This window comes from Petaurus breviceps, unplaced genomic scaffold, assembly GCF_028583685.1.
Source record: "Petaurus breviceps papuanus isolate PSGF00001 unplaced genomic scaffold, PetGlider_PUasm1.0 98, whole genome shotgun sequence".
Lineage (NCBI taxonomy): Eukaryota > Metazoa > Chordata > Mammalia > Diprotodontia > Petauridae > Petaurus > Petaurus breviceps.
In genome coordinates this window covers 943,006-962,654 of record NW_027187460.1, presented here as the reverse complement: position 1 = coordinate 962,654, position 19,649 = coordinate 943,006, and the positions used below count along the sequence as shown (strand labels likewise).

Here is a 19,649-nt window from a genome sequence, read left to right as displayed (position 1 = left end):
CCTTACATGGCGTAAGGGCAGTACAATGCAGTGTTCAAAGGGGGTGAGCAGGAGAGAGAGAGATAGAGAGGGAGAGAGAGAGAGATAAAAGAAAGAGAGAAAGAAAGAGAAAGAAAGGAAGAAAGAAAGAAGGAAAGAAAGTATAAAGATGTGGGGCAGGGAGGGGTTATAACTCAGGATAAATTTCTGTGCTGGGGAAGGAGGGTCTGGGAGGTATGTTGCTGCATTATACCTCTTAAAGGGTCAGAGGTGGAACAGGAAGCATCAGCTACACCACTGGGAAAACATCAGCATGCTGACCAGGTCTGTCTGCCAGATTCCGCTGCTCACATAGTCTGGAGGATCAGCGGCTCTTCTAGGGCCTCTTAGAGACCTTAGAATCCAGCTTTCTCATTTACAGATGAGGAAAGTGAAACCCAGATCAGGAAAGGCACTTGTCCAAGGACTCAAGGGGCCAATTAGGGGTAGAGCTGGGACTGGAACCCAGGTCGGAGCCACCTCATTGGAATGGAATGAACATAATTGATACATGTACAGACAATTCTCCCTTTACCTAAGCTGACCATTCAGCAGACCTCTAAGTAGATACTTAATTCGAATTTGCCCAGGGCCTGGGGCAAGGAGGGAGGGAGCAGGAAGGGGGTCACATGCAGGTGGAGGGAGAGGGCCTGAACATGGTTCAAGGGTGCATGGGAGGCCAGATACCTAAAGAAGCAAGGGCAGGAGGAGGAAACACGGGGGCCTCGGCCAGTCACATGTGGGGCTCGTGGAAGAAGATAGAGCAAATACAGACACGGACAGGAGAGGATGAGTGACCAGCATGGTTGGAGCACGCAAAGGTCTCCTTTCCTAAGGCTTCTGCTGAAGGTGACCGTGGCCTAATGATGTCTCTTTGCTTCCATTATTCTTCTTTTACTTGGGGGTGTTTTTATGGGAGGGGGGCTGGGCCAAAGAGAGCCCAGTGAAGGAGCAGGAGTGGGGTGAGGGAGGGTGATGTGGGGGTGAAGAGAAAGAGAGACACAGAGAGAGACAGACAGACACAGAGAGAATAGTACTGTACAGTAAAGTTAACACTGGTGGTGTTTTTGGAATGTGGGTTTCTCTCAGAATTCTTGCTGTACAATAGACTTTTCATGATTCAAATTCACAACAAACCTAGAATAGTCGGTACTGAGATCAGACCCTCTTTTCTTGCCTGAGTCGTTCTTGGGGTCAGCAGCTCCTTTGCTCATGGACTGCTGGACCAGCTCACTGGATGGACTATGAGGCCCGAGGTGAAGACAAGATGCTGGAGCCCCACATTCCTCTGTCCACTTTCGTCCTTCTGTCTCATGAATGTTTCCTTTTGTAAATATTTATGACTCTGCCTACATAGGTACACTGAATAAATATTGTATGTCCAAGGTCAAGTAATTGGAAGATCTGGGGAACTTTGTTGGAAAAACAACTTAGCATAGTGAATAGAGCGTTGGGCTTGGAGTCAAGATAGACCTGAGTTCAAATTCTGCCTTCAACATTTACTAATTGTGTGATCACAGTCAGACCTTTCTGAGCCTCAATTTACTTATCTATAAAATGGAAGTAATAGGACCTATTCTTGTGAGGAGCAGAAAGAGATGATACGTGTGAAGTGCTCTGCAAAGTTTTTGTTGTTGTTCAGTCATTTTCCAGCTGTGTCTGACTCTTCATGATCCCATTTGAGGTTTTCTTGGCAAAGATACTAGAATGATTTGCCATTTCCTTCTGCAGCTCATTTTACAGAGTGGGAAACTGAGGCAGCTAGAGTTAAGTGACTTGTCTCGGGTCATATAGCTAAGTATCTGAAACCAGATTTGAACTCAAGAAATTGAATTTTCTGATTCCAAGCTTGGCACTTTATGCACTGCACCACTAGCTGCTCATGCAAACCTTTTATTGTTGTGGGTTTTTTTTTTGGAGGGGGGAAGGCAGGGCAATTGGGGTTAAGTGAATTGCCCAAGGTCACACAGCTAGTAAGTGTTAAGTGTCAGAGGTCGGGATTTGAACTCAGGTCCTCCTGACTCCAGGGCCGGTGCTCTATTCACTGAGCCTCCTAGCTGCTCCAGACCTTTTACCAATATATAAATGCCAAGTGTTATTCTTCATGAGTATCTATGATGGTGCATGTGTGAATCTATGTGTCTCTGGGGCTGAGGCCTCTTGTGCTCCCTGTGTCTGTGTGCATAGAAGAGGTCACATTTCTGTAACGCTTTTTTAGGTTCACAAAAACCTTTCTTCAAAATAACCTTGGAGGTAGGTAGTGCAATTATTTTTATCCCTCTTTTACAGGTGAGGAATTTTATCCTTAGAGGTGAGAAGCTGCTCCTCCTCAGGGGAGTAAGAATTCCCTCTGAAATGTCCTTGAAAAGAGGCCATTCCATCTGCTTGAACTGCTCCACTGATTTGGATAACTGATGAGGCCGCCTAGTCTGCTGAAGGGCATTTTTAATTGTTGGGAGAGAGGAGACAAACTTGCGAGTGGAGGCACAGAAAGAGGAGGTGGTGGGTAGAGATCAACAGACAGCAAAAACGGGGAGAGAGAGACAGAGAGAATGAGAGACAGACAGAAGACAGACAGACAGAGAATGAGAGAGACAGAGAGAACGAGAGAGAGACAGAGAGAGAATGAGAGGCTGAGAAAAAATGAGAGATAGAGAGAGAAAGGGAGGGAGGGAGGAAGAGAGAGAGATAGAGACACAGAGAGAGAGAGACAGAGAGAATGAGAGAAAGAGAGACAGGTAGAAAGGAGAAACAGAAAGGGGATAGGGAGAGAGAAAAAGAGAGACCAAGTGGAAATTAATAATAATGATGATAGCAAACATTAAGATTTCTATACCAATTTATAGTTTGCAAGTGCTTTACATGTCTTATCTCAGTTGATCCTTATAACAACCCTGTGAGGTACCGTGTTTCCCCGATAATAAGACCTATCCCGAAAATAAGCCCTCCCCTTACTGTGTAAGATTCCTCTAAAATAAGCCCTCCCCCGAAAATAAGCCCTATTGAGATCGCTACTGTAGTGAAGGTGAACCCCTGCGCTACACACTACATTACGGTACCCTCTGTATGCACCATCCCCCCTCCCCCCTGACCCCTTCCCGAAACTCATGCCGTGCTCTGAGCTGCATCCAATCAGAGCTGCAGCAGTGAGCGCGTCATCCTGTTCTTCCCCAGTGATTTGCTTGCTGGCGCCATTGAGAGCAGTGCCGCGAAGGAGAGCTGAGGCAGGACAACATAAGCCCTCCCCTGAAAATAAGCCCTCTGGTGTTTTTCTTTCCAAAAAAAATAATAAGACAGTGTCTTATTATCGGGGAAACACGGTAGGTGCTATAATCCCCATTTTACAGATTTACAAGCTGACTCTGAGAGCAGTGATAGAAAGAGAGGAAAGGAGACAAGGATTGTATCTATTTGGCTCAGCCTTGAACTCCCTGAGGGACAGGGCCGAGTTCTCTTAGACTGGGGATTCTTGAGGGCAGAAATGCCATTTTCCCCTCAGGCTAGTGACACCCTTCCCTCCCACAATCTATAGCATAAAGACAGGGGAGAACTAGGGTTGGGAGGGTATCACCTCTGGACACTGAAAAGGAAAGAAGAGGGGAATGGTTAGAGTAGGAAGAAGGGATAGGGTACCACTTGTCCAGCCTTGTCCCTCTAGATTCTAGTGTACAGGAGGAGGAAGGTGAAGAAGAGGAGGGTGAAGACCATGCCCCCAAAGCTCCCCAGTGCGGCAGCCCCTCCCGTGTTGCATAGGTCTTGGTTACAGCATGAGACAGGCCGAGTCAGACCGATGCTGTCCACGTCTGAGGGCACACACTCCTGGACACATGCCTTTGTGACTGTAGAATCTCCCAAGAATGGGTACACTGCGATGGGGGGCAGAGAATAATGGACAAGTCAGGAGGCCCCCAGGCCAAACATCAAATCCCCCTCCCCTGACATATTCTCCTTTGCTAATACAAGCCTCAGACCACAAAACCCCAGCTCCAAAATCCCCCTCCTCCAGGAAGTCATCCCTGACTAAGCATGATTAGACCCAATCACCCTTGGACCTCCTTCTACCCACAGTGATCAGGTGGTCTTGAGTGTTCTCCAAGAGTTCTGGGATGGAATGGGTACAGTTCCAGCAAAGGGGGAGGTAAAACAATTTCTTTCCAGTGAGTTGAATATTCTCTTTGACTCCATGGTAAAATTAGAGATGTGTTTTTATTCAAATGTTGCTCAGTCATATCCGACTCTTTGTGACCCCACTTGGGGTTTTCTTGGCAGAGATACTGGAGTGGATTGCCACTTCCTTCTCCAGCTCATTGTACAGATGAAGAAACTGAGGCAAACAGGGTTAAGTGACTTGCCCAGGGTCACACAGCTAATAAGTGTCTGTGGCTGGATTTGAGCTCAGGTCTTCCTGACACCAGGCCTATCCACTGTGCCACCTAGCTGCTCTTTTACTCAAATACTCTTATAGGATTTAGAACTGGAAAGGGGCCTTAAAGGTTGGCTAGTCCAAACCCCTCATTTTACAGATTGTTGTGTTTGTTCTTCATTTTCGAAGAGGACCATGGCATCGGGGAAATGATGACATGACTTGCAGATGACTTTGATTTGAGTGAGTGAGGGCTGTGCAAAGTCACCAGCCTCACTTTCTCTTCCAGAGCCATCTGGGTTCAATGACCTGATTTTCATCAGGATGACTGGAGATGGCCCAGGATGCAATGGGAGACCCTGGCCCTTTTAGGCTAGGGCCTTTTCACGCACTCACTTAGAGTGAGGTAATGTCCATTCAGTGCCAGGGTCAAACATATAGTAAGTAGCAGAGCCTGGATTCAAACCCAGGTCCTTGGACCCCAAATCCTGCTCTCCTTATATATGACTCTAATATTTAATCAAATAACTTGAAATATTTGAGTTGTAATGGGGCTTGTTCCCTGGCTGTATTAGTAGCTCCATAGAAGAATGGCCCTTGAAGATGGAAGGTTTAGAATGAACAGACCAGGGTTCAGATCCTGACCTTGACTTTTACTTGCTGTGATCCTGGACAAGTTCTATCCTCTCTCCAAGTTTCAGTTTCCTCTGTAAAACATGAGTGGTAGTTCTTCAACTACGTAAACTCCCAATGTTGTGGGAACAAACCAGTGGAATCAACATGTTGAGTTATCAATAGTAGTTATGTTTAAAGCTGGCATCTCCTCCTTTCTGGCCACCAGGCCACTCCCCATTTAGTTCATTAGATTGGAAATTTAAAAAAATGAAAATGCATTTAAAATTTTGTAATAGAAATCTGTGACAAGAAGAATTCATATTTCTGTGGCTTTAAATTTTAAAAAGTATTTTCCTCATAAGAGCTTTGTGAGGTAAATAAGTCTCTCCTCTCTGATCCTTTGTTTCCCATCTCTGGAAAATAGTGGATGGGACTAGTCTGGAGACCCCCTTTCAGTAACCCTTTCTGTGAGGTCAAAACTATTTTCATAAGAATGTTAAGACATTTTAATTATAAATTCATAAATATTCATAGATCTAACCCATGTAGACAAAAGGTCTTTGGGAGATTCTCAAAAAATTTTAACGGTGTAAAGGGGTCCTGAGATTAAAAAAAAAAAAATTTATGACCATTGAGCTAGGTAATCTCCAAGTCCCATAGAGGCTTTTTGTAATGTGTAGCTAGATAGAATAAGTACTATTATTCCCATTTTCTCACTGAAGATAATAGTGAAATTGACTCAATAACCTTCTTTGGCTCCCTATGACCTATAGGATAAACTAAAAATTATTCATCTTGGAATTAAAGATTGAATTCTGACTCCGACCTGACTTTCCACTTTTATTTCACATTTAATCCTGGTCATGTACTCTATTTTATAGCAAAACTGTAACTATTAGCTGTTTCTTCATCTTTTTCTGTCCTTTCTTGTTTCCACTCCTATTTAGATTTCTCTCTTTATCACTGCCTGTTAACATCTTCCTTCACAAGACACCATCTCTAGGAAGGATTCCCTGAATCCTCCCCCTGAAGGAAAGTATTTCCCCAGGGTCCTGTGTTTCTTTTTGCCCTGGTTCCATTCTACAGTCATAGGATCATAGATTTAGTAAGCAGGAACCTTACAAGTCATGAAGTACAATACCATCATTTTAACAGTATCACCCCATGGAAAGGGTGATGGATTTGGAGTCAGAGGACCCGGATTCAGATCCTGGCTCCATCATTTACTTCCAGTGTGACCCTGGGCAAGTTTCTCTCTGAGTCTCCGTTCCTCACCTGTAAAGTGAAGATATTGGTCTCCTTTAAGCTCCCAGATCTAAGTCTATGATACTGTGAAACTGAGGCCCAGAGGGGGTAAGTGATATTTTTCTTATTTTTTGTTTTTCATTCTCTTCTTTCTTTGTGCCATCCCCAACCAACAATCCCTCATAAACCTGATGGCAGAGACAATAATTTTGTTTTAAGGTCATAGGATTTAGAACTGGAAAGGAATTTAAGGGCCCATTTGGTCTAATCTTTCCATTTTACAGATGGGGAAACTGAAGCCTGAGGAGAAAAAAGGACTTCCCCAAAGTCACATGGGTAATAAGGAATAGAGCAAAGATTCAAGCACAGGTCCTCTGATCTCAAATCCATTATAGCACTTAATAAATATTTATTGAGCTCCCATTTTATAGATGAGGAAACCGAAGACCCAAGAAGCTCTATATCTTTTTTCACAAGCACATGGCTTGGGGCAGCTAGGTGGCACAATGGTTAGAGCACTGGCCCTGGAATCAGGAGGACTCGAATTCAAATCCAGCCTCAGACACTTCTTAGCTGTGTGACCCTGGGAAAATCACTTAACCCTGGTTGCTTTAAAAAAAAAATTTTAAAAGAAAGGAAAAAAAAACCCACATAACTAGTCAACTTGTGAAGCTGGGATTTCAAGTCACACATCCTGACTCCAGGTCCAGGTTTCTTTCTGCTAACCCCATTGACCTTCATGGGAGAGCTGAAATTGCTCTATGGAAATTTTCCTTCCTGCATTGTTTTGCTGGCTTTGCCCCAGGTAGGTCATGTGAGGCTCCCCTCCTGGAACCCTTGGAACCCGACCTCTCCCCTCACCTTCCTCCAGGGAGTACATAGTTGTCTTGCACATGGTCTCTTCAGGGGCACAGTCTGTAATGGTGTTGCACTCAGAGACATTGGTGGGCTGCGGGCAGCTGTAACATTTCAGGGCCCAGCCTACTTGGGGGAAGGAAGAAGGATGGTCAGGCAGTGGCTTCTCGACCCTTTGGATCTTCCTCTCAGTCCCAAGCCTGATGGGGATGACATGTTCTCTGCCCACAGGGAGCCCTTGATCTAAGGGGGGAAGGAGGTGGGGTAAAAATGAGGCCCCTGTGCCCAGAGACCTCCCAGACTTTGGAGGGTGACATGACTCATCCTCCAGGAGCACCTCCTGCTCTCTGGAAGCCCCCCATCAGGTGGAAGGGACCCTCAGCCAACATTCTGTTGTGTCCAGACTGGGAATCAAGGAACCTGCATTCTAGACCTGGTTCTGTCCCTGGTTCATTTTTTCATCTGGGGGTGGGTCCTTTCATCTCTCTGAGCCTAGGAATTCCCTTGCATCAAATAGGGAGGGGGAAGGTGTGGAGCTGCATGCTTTCTAAGACCCCTCATAAAAACCATCTAAAACACAAGGGCTCCTGGATGCTGGGGTTGGGGTGAAGGTAAGGAGAAAGGGGGAGTTATAAGAGAAGGCAAATGGGACGGCTCCCCTTTGTCTTTGGGGGCAAGGACTCTGAAGTGGAGGTGTGTTGTGTAAATATATTGAAGGCAACATTCCAATAATACCCTTCTCTCCATACATCTCCTGCCCTTACCTCCTTGAAACCTGATCCGACCTCAGTACATCCCCACTAACCAACCCACAACAAGCACGAGCATCTCATGGAGACCCAACCAGATCTCCTGCCCGCTTCATGTGTGGACCTGTGTGAGTCACTACTCTCTCTGGTTAACCCTTTTTTGTTCCCTGGGAAAGGAGAAATTTTTTGGTTCTGGTCCTAGCCCTAACTCTTCTTCTCTCCCCATTCCTCTGATGCAGATAGTTAGACCTAGCAGAGATCTTTGAGGGGTCCAACTCCATTTTACAGATGAGAAAATGGAGTCCCAGAAAGGGAGAAGGACTTGCCTTTGGCCATGCAGCGAGTCAGAGGAAGCCAGGGGGACTCATATATAACTCTCCTTCACTGTCCTATTCAATAAGTTGCCCAGTTTTGTCGAGTCTCCATCTGCAGTGTTTTTGGTAGCTGTCCCATGTTCTCCACTTCCTCTTCTACCACTTAGCCTTCTTTGTGACCTCTTACCTGAACTATCAGACTGTTCTCTTGCCCAGACTCCCTACCTTCTCCCCTCCAAGCCATCATGTATACTACTAGTCACTCTCTTCTTCTCAGATACATTCAGTAGCTCCCTAGTGCCTTATGGGCTAAAGTTAAGTCATCAGCCCTTCCCTAGTCTGACCTCAACCTACCTTTTCACCACTTCTTATACTGCTCCCCCTAGCACAGACCGTGATTCTCGTGATCCTCCACATCTCCCCTTCTTTCTCTGTGTCTAGCATAAGCTCTGCACTCAGTAAATGTAAGTCTAACCATTTTTCTTTATCTTTTTATATCTCCATCTGATAGGAGGCATAGAACGCTACACAGTCTTTCCCTCCCTCTCTCCCTTCTTTCATTCTTGTCGCTGTTTCATCTTACATTTCCATCACTAACTCCATATCTCTCTGCATCTCCATTTCTTTATAACCATCCTTTATCCCTTTGCCTCTTGTAGGTCTCCTCCTCAGGTTCTCCTGCAACCCCTTTTCTGTCTCTATCTCCATCTCTCTATGCAACAGGTGGGCTAAGGACATCCTGAGTGCTGGGGGAGAGAGAGAAGGGCAGGTATGTGGAATAAGATCTTCCTATTACCTCTCTCTCGTTCTCTCTATCTCTCTGCCTCTCTGTCTGTCTGTCTGTCTGTCTGTCTGTCTCTCTGATTTTCTTAGCTTGCCCAGGTCTGTTGGGGAGGCCCTTTAAATCTTTCGTTTAAACCTATTCTGGACTCCTCTCCTTGGCCTCCCATCTGCTTTGGCATCCTCCTCATTCTCCCCTCTCCCCTTCCCATTCAACCTTAGCCCCCAACACCATCCATCTCACCAAGCTCCCCGAATGCAGCAGTAGTCACAGCCAGTAGCACCAGCCTTGATGCCCCCATGGTCTCCTTGGTTGTGCCCAGCATCTCCCAGGCACCTATAATTTTGACTTAACCAGGGGGAAGAGAAGGAGGAGGAGGAGGAGAGGAGAGTAGAGAAACCTGTTCCTTAAGAGGATTAACCTCATCTAATTTCCAGGACCTCCCTTTCCCTTCCTCTATCTCTCTTTTTATTCATAGGGCTGCTCAGGAGCTGGGCTGGGCTGGAGGCTGGGGGCCAGCCCCTTTGGGCTTGGCATCCTGCCACAATGGTGACCCCTTGCCTCATCTAAGAGGTCCGGCACTGGTAACTGCATTCCTGAAGCCTCTCTGTAGCTCAAGGGAATTCAGTAATGATTTACATAGGGCTGCTTTGCATGAATTGCTTTGTAGGTTCCTAGCTTACAAAGGTGGTCCCTGCCCACGAGAACATGTTGTCTCAAGAAGTGGTAGGTTCCCCTTCACTGGGGGTCTTCAAGTAGCGGGTGTATGACCACTGGTCACTATAGAGGGGAGGAATTCTCAGACAGGCACTTGATCTAGGTGGCTTCAGAGGTCCCTTCCAGCTCTTGCACTCGGTGCTTCTGAGTTTCCATGCTATTGAGGGGATACCTGGCTAAGGTAGGTAGTATAATGGAAACAAACAAAAAACAATCCTGTACTCAGCTTCTGGAAGACCTGGGTTCACACCTTGCTCCTGCTGCTTATTAGCTGTGGGACCAAATGAGGGGTTGGACTGGTGAGCTCCCCCTGTTAGCTCTGTGGTCCTGTGAGGTCACAACTTCCCAAGTCTCAATTTCAGGGAAATTGGGAAAGTAACTGTAGTGCCTACCTCACCAGAATTTATGAGCTCAAGTGAGATGATGTATGCAAAGTGCTTTGCAAGCCTTAGGCTGTTATATGTTGGCTACTATTGTTATTGCTGTTATTATCTCTATTATTCTTAGTGTCGTTATTAATCTGAGTAGTGAGAAGCTGTTTTCCTTGTATAGAGTTGTTATAAGTATTATTTTTGTTGTCTTCCTCTTCATCTCTTTTTTCTTTCTTTTTCTCTCTTCTTCCTTCCTTCCTTTGTTCCTTCCTTCCTTCTTTCTTTCATTCCTTCCTTCTTCTATTTCTCTTCCTATTATTTTGTGGCTGAAAAGGCTTAATTAAACTTAAAGAAAATTCCAAAGAAGCCCATTTTGTCTGTGTAAGGAAAAATGTCCTTACAACTACAATAGCATTGTCTAGGAGAATTGACTACATTGGAAGGCAGTGAGCTCCTTGTCACTGGAGATGTTTGAACTGAGACCTCTCTTATGTCTGTGTTTTTGCACAGGCTCTACCCTATGGCAGGAATGCACTCCTTTATCTCTGCCTTTTGAATCCCTAGTTTTCTTTAAAGTTCAGCTCAAATGCCACCTTTCACATGAGGCCTTTCTGACCCCCCCCCCCACACCTAGTTGCAGTTCTGCCCAGCAAAATTATCTTGCACTTGTTTTGTTTACTTTTTAATATACTTATCTGTATAAATCCTATAGAATATAAGTTCCCTGGGGGCAGGATCTATCATTTTAACCTTAGCATCCTTAGCATCTAGCTCGTGTCTGGCATATAATTGAAGCTTAATAGATTCTTGTCGATTGATCTATTGTGACTGATTGACTATTTGGGGGCACTGTATTTATTTTAGGGATGTTATATTTAGGAATTTCTATTTAGGTATGGGTTGGACTAAGTGTTCTTAGTAATTCTATGATATGAGTCTATAACCTTACTTTTGCCATGCCCAAGTATGGCCACTGAGGGTGAGGGAGCAGGGACTTTCCTGTTGGTGGGGTAGTTCTTTTAGATTTCTCCTAAGTCCCAGTGATCTTGGACTTGACCTTAGACTACCCAAAATACCCGGGTTGCCATGACATGGAAGGAGAGAATGTTGACAAGAATACATGACTTGATGAGATGGCTCCTTCTTTAACATTCTAGGCACCAAGGTATCCTGGGTGATCTGTTCCAGGTATATATGTCCTTTGTATATATCTTTGTATGTATGTTCCCCTCTATGATGGGTAAGCCTGTTGAGGATAGGAGATTTTTCATTTTTGTCCTTATATCCTTAACATCTGACACAGTGCTTGGCACATAGTAGGCGATGAATAAATTCTTGTTGATTAATTGCTTTCCTCTCTTCTGTTTCCATTTCACTCTGTCTCTGGCCTCTCTACCCTCCTTCAAACTACATGCTAAAGTTGACCCTGAGAACCAGTGATGGGCCGGAGGAAGGCTATCCCAGGAAGCCAGAATCAAAGGGGATTCTTGTCATCAAGGAGCCCCCTGCCTAATTAGGAGTCACACAAGGAACAAACACAGATATAGGGAAAAAAGGATTGAACTGAATAATGTTGCAATGTATTTGGCTGATTAGCATTAGAGTAGGGATTCAAGGGCTCCATGGAGGGATTTCAGGGGGTCTGTGGATTTGGATGGGAAAAAAATGGCTTCTTTATTTTCACTTACCTCTCAGTGATATTTAGGATTTCTTTCAATTATTTTAAAAACACTATTCTGAGAAAAAGTTCATAGGCTTCATCAGACTGTCCAAGGGGTCCATGACCCCTAAAAGGTTAAGAACCCCCATGTTAGAGGGATTGGGTTGGCTTAGACCTTGGTGGGCAGTTGTCAGAGAAAGCTTTTAGAAGAAGTGGAGGTACACAGAGAGATTGCATCTGACAAAAAGGAACTGGAATGGGGAGATAGGAGTATTAATAAGATGGCAGTGAGATCCTGGGCTGGCAGACAAGAAACAAATCTGGGAGTTGCCACTCACTTCAAGGGTCCTCAGGTCCCTTATAGAAGGTCCCTTTATCAGCTGACCAAGGGTCCCCAAGGCCCTCCCTAGGTGCCAGCCTGGTTCCTCTTTCTTTCTCTACATCTAAACATTTGGGCCTTTATTTGTATCCTGGTTGCTTAGTACAGTACTTCAAACATAGTAGGCACTTAATAAATGTTTGTTGAATGACTGACTATACTTTCATGTTCATTGGGTAAAAGAACCTTTGTAGGATGCCTTCTTCCCCTGTTCCTTGGCCTGTTGGGGCCTTTGCAAAGATCTGGGGAGGGGCAGGGATTTACAGTTCCATTGTCTACCTGGGTCTTATTCAGTCCCTTCTGCGGGCCATACCTTTATTTGACAAACTTCAGCCCTCCAAGACACTCCCCTCCCAAGTAGGCACACAATCTCATTTTCCACCTCCTTGAAATCTGCACATTTCCACCTACCTGTTTGCCCTGGGTGTGAAGGATGAAACTGGGTTCTGCGCTACACCTGGTGAAAGGGACCTGTGAGGGAGCAGGGTACTAAATCTCAACCTAAGGCCTCCTCCCTTAATCCCTGCCTGAAACCTGGACTTTCTACCCCTCCCAGCCTTTCACAGTCATTGGCCTGAAGCCAATGTCAGGGCACCCCGGGGCCAGGTTTAGGGTTCAGTCTTAGGAGGGAGGTGGAGTAGGGCTTCAGTTGAGGGGAGATATTAAAGCAGTGATTAAGACTTGCACAATCAGAGACCTATCGCTGGAAGGGATGTTAGGCCACCAATCCTTCATTTTGTTAAGCAGAGGAAACTGAGTCTCAGGGAGCCTAAGCAATTTACTGGAATGAGTGTCAGGCTCTAGGAGTTGTCTAAAGAGATTGAAAAGGCTGCCCAGGAAATTCACAGTCCCTCTTAGATTTGCAGAAGTTAAATCTAGATGATGGATGGCTAGCAAACAGTAGTGATTCTTTTATGAAGAGGGTCAGGGGAGCTGAAGCTCAGGATGAGTGAAGCCTGGCAGCAGATAAGAAAGGCACCAGAATGAGCTTTTAGCATGAAGAAGAAGTGGTAGCTTGGAAGGCTATTAAGAGTGACTAGGGGCAAGGGAAATGGCTCATGACTTTTGCTTATTCTCTCGGCCAAAGAGGATACTTTAGAGGACACCATAGAGAACTCAACACCCAGATCTGAGATTTAGAGTTGGAAGAGACTTAGAAGTAATCAAATCTAAACCACTCCGTTTTTCTGATGCCCAGGGAGGTCAAGTGATTTGCCCAAGGTCACATAAGGAGTAAGTAGGGCAGAGATGGAATTCAAACATCCAAATCTGACTTCAGATCCTGGATGTAAATACAAAGATAGTGAGGGAACTCCTAGTTGCCCTCAATTAGAATTGCAGAAAGGACCATTGTTGCCATTTTGTTATAGAGTCCAACTGATATTCAAAAAAATATTCCCATCAAATTCTTTTTTTTTTTTAAAGCAATTGGGGTTAAGTAACTTGCTCAAGGTTACACGGCCAGGTGTTTCTGGGTGTGGTGCTAAGTGTCTGAGCCCGGATTCGATCCCAGGTCATCCTGACACTGGAGCCGGTGCTCTTACTCACTGTGCTACCTGGCCACCCCTAAGCAATTGGGGTTAAGTAACTTGCTCAAGGTTACACAGCCAGGTGTTTCTGGGTGGGTGCTAAGTGTCTGAGCCCGGATTCGATCCCAGGTCATCCCGACACTGGAGCCGGTGCTCTTACTCGCCCCGGTGCTCTTACTCGCTGAGCCACCTTCCCATCAAATTCTTAACCAAACAAAGGATCGTTGTTGTTGTTGTCTCTGTTATTCCATGGACCATGGCACACCAAGCCCTCAACCTGAGGGGCTCATGTATTTTAATTACGTCCATGGGATTTTCTTGGCAAAGATACTGGAGTGCTTGCCATTGCCTTCTCCAGTGAATTGATCACCTTTTTTTCAGAGCTCTCCACTATGATCTGTCCATCTTGGGTAACCCTGCATGGCATAGTTTATAGTTTCTTTGAGCTATGCAAGTCTGTCTGCCATGAAGAGCCAGTGATCCAGGGATAGAGATCACAAATAATAAGATAAGTAAAATAGGAAATTGAAAATTTTGCACAAAATCAGTGCAGCTAAAATAAGAAGGGAACCCATCAAATGCTTCTATTATTTCTGGTGAGGTTCTAATATTCAAGGTATAGATGAAATTAGTGCAAATTTATATTACCAGAAGCCATTCCCCAATGTACAAGGAACCAAAGGATATAAACAAATGATTCCAAAAGGAGAACTGAAAATCATTGACAAACATATGAAAAATTGCTCCAAGTAGATAATAATCAGAAGAATGCAAGTCAAAGCAATCCTGAGATTTCACCTCATAGGCAACAAATTGTCAAGTATTACAAAATATAACAGTAATCACTTATAGAAGGACTGTGGGAAGATAGGTCCACTAATATAATATAGCACCAACTAAGTGCATGTAGCTGTGAATTGATTCAGTTGTTCTAGAAAGCAATTTGTAGATACTTTTTAAAAAGTGTCCATAATGTCCATCTCCCCTCTTCCCCCCACCCCAACTGACGTAGAGCTCCCATTTACCATGAGGTAAATACCTCAAAGAGATAAACTGAAAGGTCCCACATACACTAAAATATTCATAGCACTTTATATAGTAGTAAGTAACTGGAAACAAAGCAGGTGTCCATTTATTGGCAAATGGCCAAACAAATTATTGTGCTTGAGTATAATGAAACATGACTGTGTATTAAGAAATGAGTAATATGAAAAATTCAGAGATCTGTGGAAGGCCATGTGAACAGATACATAGAGAAACAAATAGAGTCAGGAAGACAATATGCCCAAAGACTATACCAAAGTGAACAGAAAGAACAAAACAGGGGCACCAAACATTTTGTAATTCTGATGACTCAGTTTGGCCCCAGAGAAGATTTGAGGAAAAAATGCAATTCTATTCTTTCTTTATGGAGATGGGTACTGCTTATCTTCATGGGGATGTGGAATATTGCATACATTGTCAGACACAATCAGTGAGTTGATTTAATTTTACTGCACTGCCTTTCCCCCATACACACACATACATGCACACAAACATATATATGTGTATATGGATGTATATGCATATGTACATGCATTCACACACATATACATGTGTACATATATATTTGTTGCAAGGGATGGGAGGAGGTAGAAAGATTTCCAGAAATGTCCATGATGTAAAAAGAAGCATTCATAAAAATAAGCACCCTCATTTTCCGGAAGTTTCCTTGGGTGTGGAGCCTAAAGCAGCCTCTTTGTAATTTTCCCTCATTTCTCCTCATGATGAGATAGCTGGGCAGTACAATGGGTAAGAATGTCAGGAGTCATGAAGATGAGCTCAAATCTGGCCTTGGTCAATACCAGCTGCATAACCCTGGACAAGTCACTTGCCCTTTCTGTGCCTCAGTTTCTAATCTGTAAAATGGGAATAATACCACCTACCTCCTTAGGTTGTTGGGAGGATCAAATGAGATAATATGTGTAAAGTGGTTTTTGCAAAAAAACTCTATAGAAATGCTAGTGATGATGATGATGATAATGGTAGTGGTGATAATAGTAATAATGAGGATGATTTCTTTTTTTGGGGGGGAGGGCAAGTGAGGTAATTGGGGTTAAGTGGCTTGTCCAAGGTCACATGGCTAGTAAGTGCCTGAGGTCAGATTTGAACTCAGGTCCTCCTGACTCCAGAGCCAGTGCTCTATTCATTACACCGCCTAGCTGCCCCAAATGATGATGTCTTCTGGGACCAGAAAGAACAAGTCTAGTTTCTCTTCCACATGTTATTCTTTTAAATGCTTGAAATAGCTAGCATGTCACTCCTCATTCCCCTCTCCCACATCGAGTCTTTTCTTCTCCAAGCTAAGTATCTTCAACCCAATCTTCATACAGCTTGGCTTCAAGGTCCTCCCCATTCTGGTCACTCTCCAATCTTCCAGTGGACCTGTAATCTTATCAATTTGGGTATTCCTTCCAACATTGCAGATGGCAAACCCTCATTCCTGTCCATCCCCTTTCAGTTCCCACCTGTGGCCCATGAGTACGGCCACAGCTGTGCTGATCTGTGAAGATCATATGACCCATGAATTCATTTTATCAGATCTACTCAATGTAGTAGATGCTTTCCTCTAATTCTCTTGATACCCTGAGGACACCAGCTGAACCTGTGGGCTATCTTTTATTCTGATCATATGATCATCGTCCTGTCTTTGTTTCTTTGATGATACCTCTTCTCCTGTGTGATTCCTTGTTTGCAATGATACAACCCACTCGTATTACATGGGGCAGGTAGGTGGTGTGGCAGGTAGTGCACTTTGCAAACTTGGAAGTGCTATATAAATTTTAGCTATTACCCATTATAGCCCATCATGTACTTCCCCATTGCCTTTTAAATGATACATTATGATCATGTTAGCTAACATTTTAATAGCACCTACTATGTGCCAGGCACTGTGCTAAGAACTTTATACATATTGTCTCATTTAATCCTCACAACAACTCTGGGAGGTAGGTATAGATAATAATAATATTATCATCTTTTTTTTTTTTTGCTTTTTGGAGGGGGGAGTGTGGAGCAATTGGGGTTAAGTGACTTGCCCAAGGTCACATGGCTAGTTTTTGTGTTAAGTGTCTGAGGCCAGATTTGAACTCAGGTCCTCCTGACTCCAGGGCTGGTGCTCTATTGACTGCGCCATCTAGCTGCTCCTATTATCATCTACTTTTACAGGGGAGGAAACTGAGGCAAACAGAAGTTAAGTGACTTACGCAGGGCCACACAGCTTGCATGTATCTGAGGCCGGATTTGAACTCAGGTCTACCCTATCTCCAGACTTGACACTCTATCCATTGCAACACCTAGCTACCCTCAATGTCAGTTGCTCAGAGACCATAGTGTTCTGTGACGCACTGGCATTCACCATTACCAAACGAATATTGGCAATAAAAATAGATCTTCGTTTCAAAGAAAAGGGTCATTCAAAGAACTTGACAATGTCCCCAAAAGAATTTATCCCTCTTTCTTTCCTCCTCTGGTTCAGTTTTGGGCCCAAATCATTGTTCATTTGCTGCAACACAAGAAGATATACACTGCAGACTGATGAAATTAGCTGTGTAGTTGTCTGTCTAACTGCAGAGCACAGTCTCTCCTTTCACTTGGTTCTTCTTGAATGGAAAATGAAAGTGAATTCTTTGAGTGATCATGGATCCAATTAGAAGGCTCTATCATACTCAGATTTAAACAGATGTAAACAACAGCATCTTGGAGTTTCACCAGCCATAGGATACACCCTTTTGACTTGGAGCTGGATTTCCTTCATGATGGTGTCAGACACTTTTGGTGAACTTATGCATCCTCATTTTATGCCTTGTTCAATAATGATGATTAGTGGGTAATCAAACAAGGTTTTCTTTGTTATATCTTCCAAAGAATCTGATAATTTTTTAAAAGTCAAAATAGTAGTATAATATATCTCTAGTAATAATAATATTTCTGGGGCAAGCCAGCATCACAGAAACAGCAAAGCACCTGAGGGAGAGACAGGAGGCATCACGTTCTGGGCAAATTAAACTGCCACTCTCGCCTTGCCCGCCACTTTCCATTAGATCCCAAAGGAGACAACTTAGGGCCATGAATCCTGACCCCGAGGCATAGCAGTGACTCCCTAAGAGGCTGAGGCTTAAGCCAAGGCCAAGGCCAGACCTTCCAACATGACCCAGAGCAGGAATAATGAGAAACCATTCACCAAACCCAGTCTTCACATAGCGGTGATCCAGCTGCCAGAATGCCACACTTGACTTCTACAACCCCTTTGAGAACCATGAGTCACCACCATCCTATGAACCACCTGCCCTGCTGCCTCTGCCAGCAGCCCAGCCCCACCAGCTGCCTTCCAGAAGACTCAGCCCCACAGAACCCAAGATTATGACTCCAACGATGCTCGGGCTTCAACTACAGCAGCCATAGCAGAACTGAAAAGAGAGGAGGGGCACAATCAGAAGGCAGCTCTGGGGGTTCTGTCACCCCACCCTCATTTGTACCCTGTCCAACCCTGCTTCTTACAAGACATCTCCACGGAAATTTCCCAGGCGTTCCAGAAGGCAGGGTCTGCTATGTGCTACCTCTGGCTAGGCAGTACCTTGGCCCTTCTGAACTTCCTTGCCTGCCTGGACCCTTTCAGTGTGACCCCTATTTCCAGTGGCTCTAGTTTTGCATCCAGAGCTTTTCCATCCTCTGGGTCCTAGTCTTAATGCCCTGCTCCTTTATCTGCTTCATGCACAGGGTTTTCAGGAGTTAATTTCATTTCTGTTTTCTTCTTCGTTTTCTTCATCCCGGACATGATATACATGCTGGGGGCTATTGGCATCCCATCAGAGGGATTCAGTGGCTGGATCTTGGCCCTGATGGTGCTGAAGATCAGCACAGCTGTGGCCGTACTCATGCTGCCAGTTGGCTTATTCTTCAGTGGCTTTGCTGGGCCAGGCATTGTGATGCTGAAGCAGATCCACTCCCTGGACTGCTGCCTAGGTGCCAGTTTTCAGAAGGCCCAGCAGGAGGTTGCTGCTGGTGTCTTCTCCAACCCCGCAGCTGCGGCTAATGCAGCTGCAAGTGCTGCCAATAATGCTTCTGGGGACCCATAACATTCTCCCCCTCCTCACCTATTTATCCCCTTCCCTGGCTTGTGTACTCAACCTTGGTTCTGGATGAAGCTGGCTCTCCTCCCTTTTCATCTCTCCCTAGGATTGATTTTGGAGAGAGACAAGTGTTTCTATTTGTTTTCTTTCCTCCTTAATCTTCGTGTCAGTGAGAACTGCCCTGATTCCAGCTCCAGTCACTGCCCAACTCTGCCCCACCTCCCCAGGCCTCGCTGTCTTGGGAGCCCCTGCTTCCCTCTTCTGTGCCAAGACTCATGCTTCAGTTATTTAAATAAAGGAGAGTAGAATTTGGAAAAAAAAGTCTGCTTCCTGACTGGCCCCCACTGTCAACAATGAGAGAAGGAACAATCTAACCACACCACCATCACCAGAAACTGCTGGCCAGCTTCTACCCACAGGCAGTTAACACCAAGACCACCATAATCACTGAAAACCTGGGGGAAAAGGTTCTTGCTACAGAAGTCCCCGCTCTATTGTTCATCATCAGAAATAGATAAGGTTTTATCAGTGGAAGGCAGCTAGCTGGCACAATGGATAGAGTGCTGGGCTGGGAGTCAGGAGGACTAGAGTCCAAATCTAGCCTCAGACACTTACTAGCTGTGTGACCCTGGGCAAGTCACTTAACCTCTATTTGCCTCAGTTTCCTCAATTGTAAAATGGGTACCCTAGAGAAGGAAATGATAAACCACTCCAGTATCTTTGCCAAGAAAACCCCACTGGTGTCATGCAGAGTAAAAAATGACAAAAAAAAGACAATAATAAAATCATCAGTGGAATTGACATTAAGGAAGATGCATTGTCATCTATCTGCTTTGCTGGCTCACTGTAATAGCCACTGGTCTTTTCCATCTGGTTTGCTGGTGAAACCCCCTATATCTGTTGTCTCCTCCAATGGAAAGTGAGCTCTTTGAGAGCAGGGGA

At 44.7% G+C, this 19,649-nt stretch overlaps 1 protein-coding gene and 1 pseudogene across 1 annotated transcript; one reads left to right on the top strand and one right to left on the bottom strand.

The window, feature by feature from the left end:
- Positions 1–3,138: 3,138 nt before the first annotated feature.
- LOC138155894 (ly6/PLAUR domain-containing protein 2-like) lies at positions 3,139–9,356 on the bottom strand. The gene is made up of 3 exons (XM_069081159.1): positions 9,184–9,356; positions 7,103–7,225; positions 3,139–3,884 (listed from the first exon to the last, which is right to left on the bottom strand). Exons 1-3 carry the CDS (start codon positions 9,263–9,265, stop codon positions 3,673–3,675), a joined length of 417 nt encoding a protein of 138 aa, XP_068937260.1. The 5' UTR covers positions 9,266–9,356; the 3' UTR covers positions 3,139–3,672.
- Positions 9,357–14,622: 5,266 nt separating this feature from the next.
- LOC138156007 (secretory carrier-associated membrane protein 3 pseudogene) lies at positions 14,623–18,713 on the top strand (annotated as a pseudogene).
- The last annotated feature ends 936 nt before the right edge of the window (positions 18,714–19,649 follow it).

Bases quoted from the DNA above. Each gene is read 5' to 3' on its own strand.
- LOC138155894 (XM_069081159.1), bottom strand. From the start codon at position 9,265: ATGCTGGGCACAACCAAGGAGACCATGGGGGCATCAAGGCTGGTGCTA. The intron at 7,226-9,183 runs GTGAGATGGATG...CCTTCCCCCAAG, and splicing joins TGCTGCATTCGGGGAGCTTG to TAGGCTGGGCCCTGAAATGT. The intron at 3,885-7,102 runs GTGAGGGGAGAG...CCCCCATCGCAG, and splicing joins TATGTACTCCCTGGAGGAAG to TGTACCCATTCTTGGGAGAT.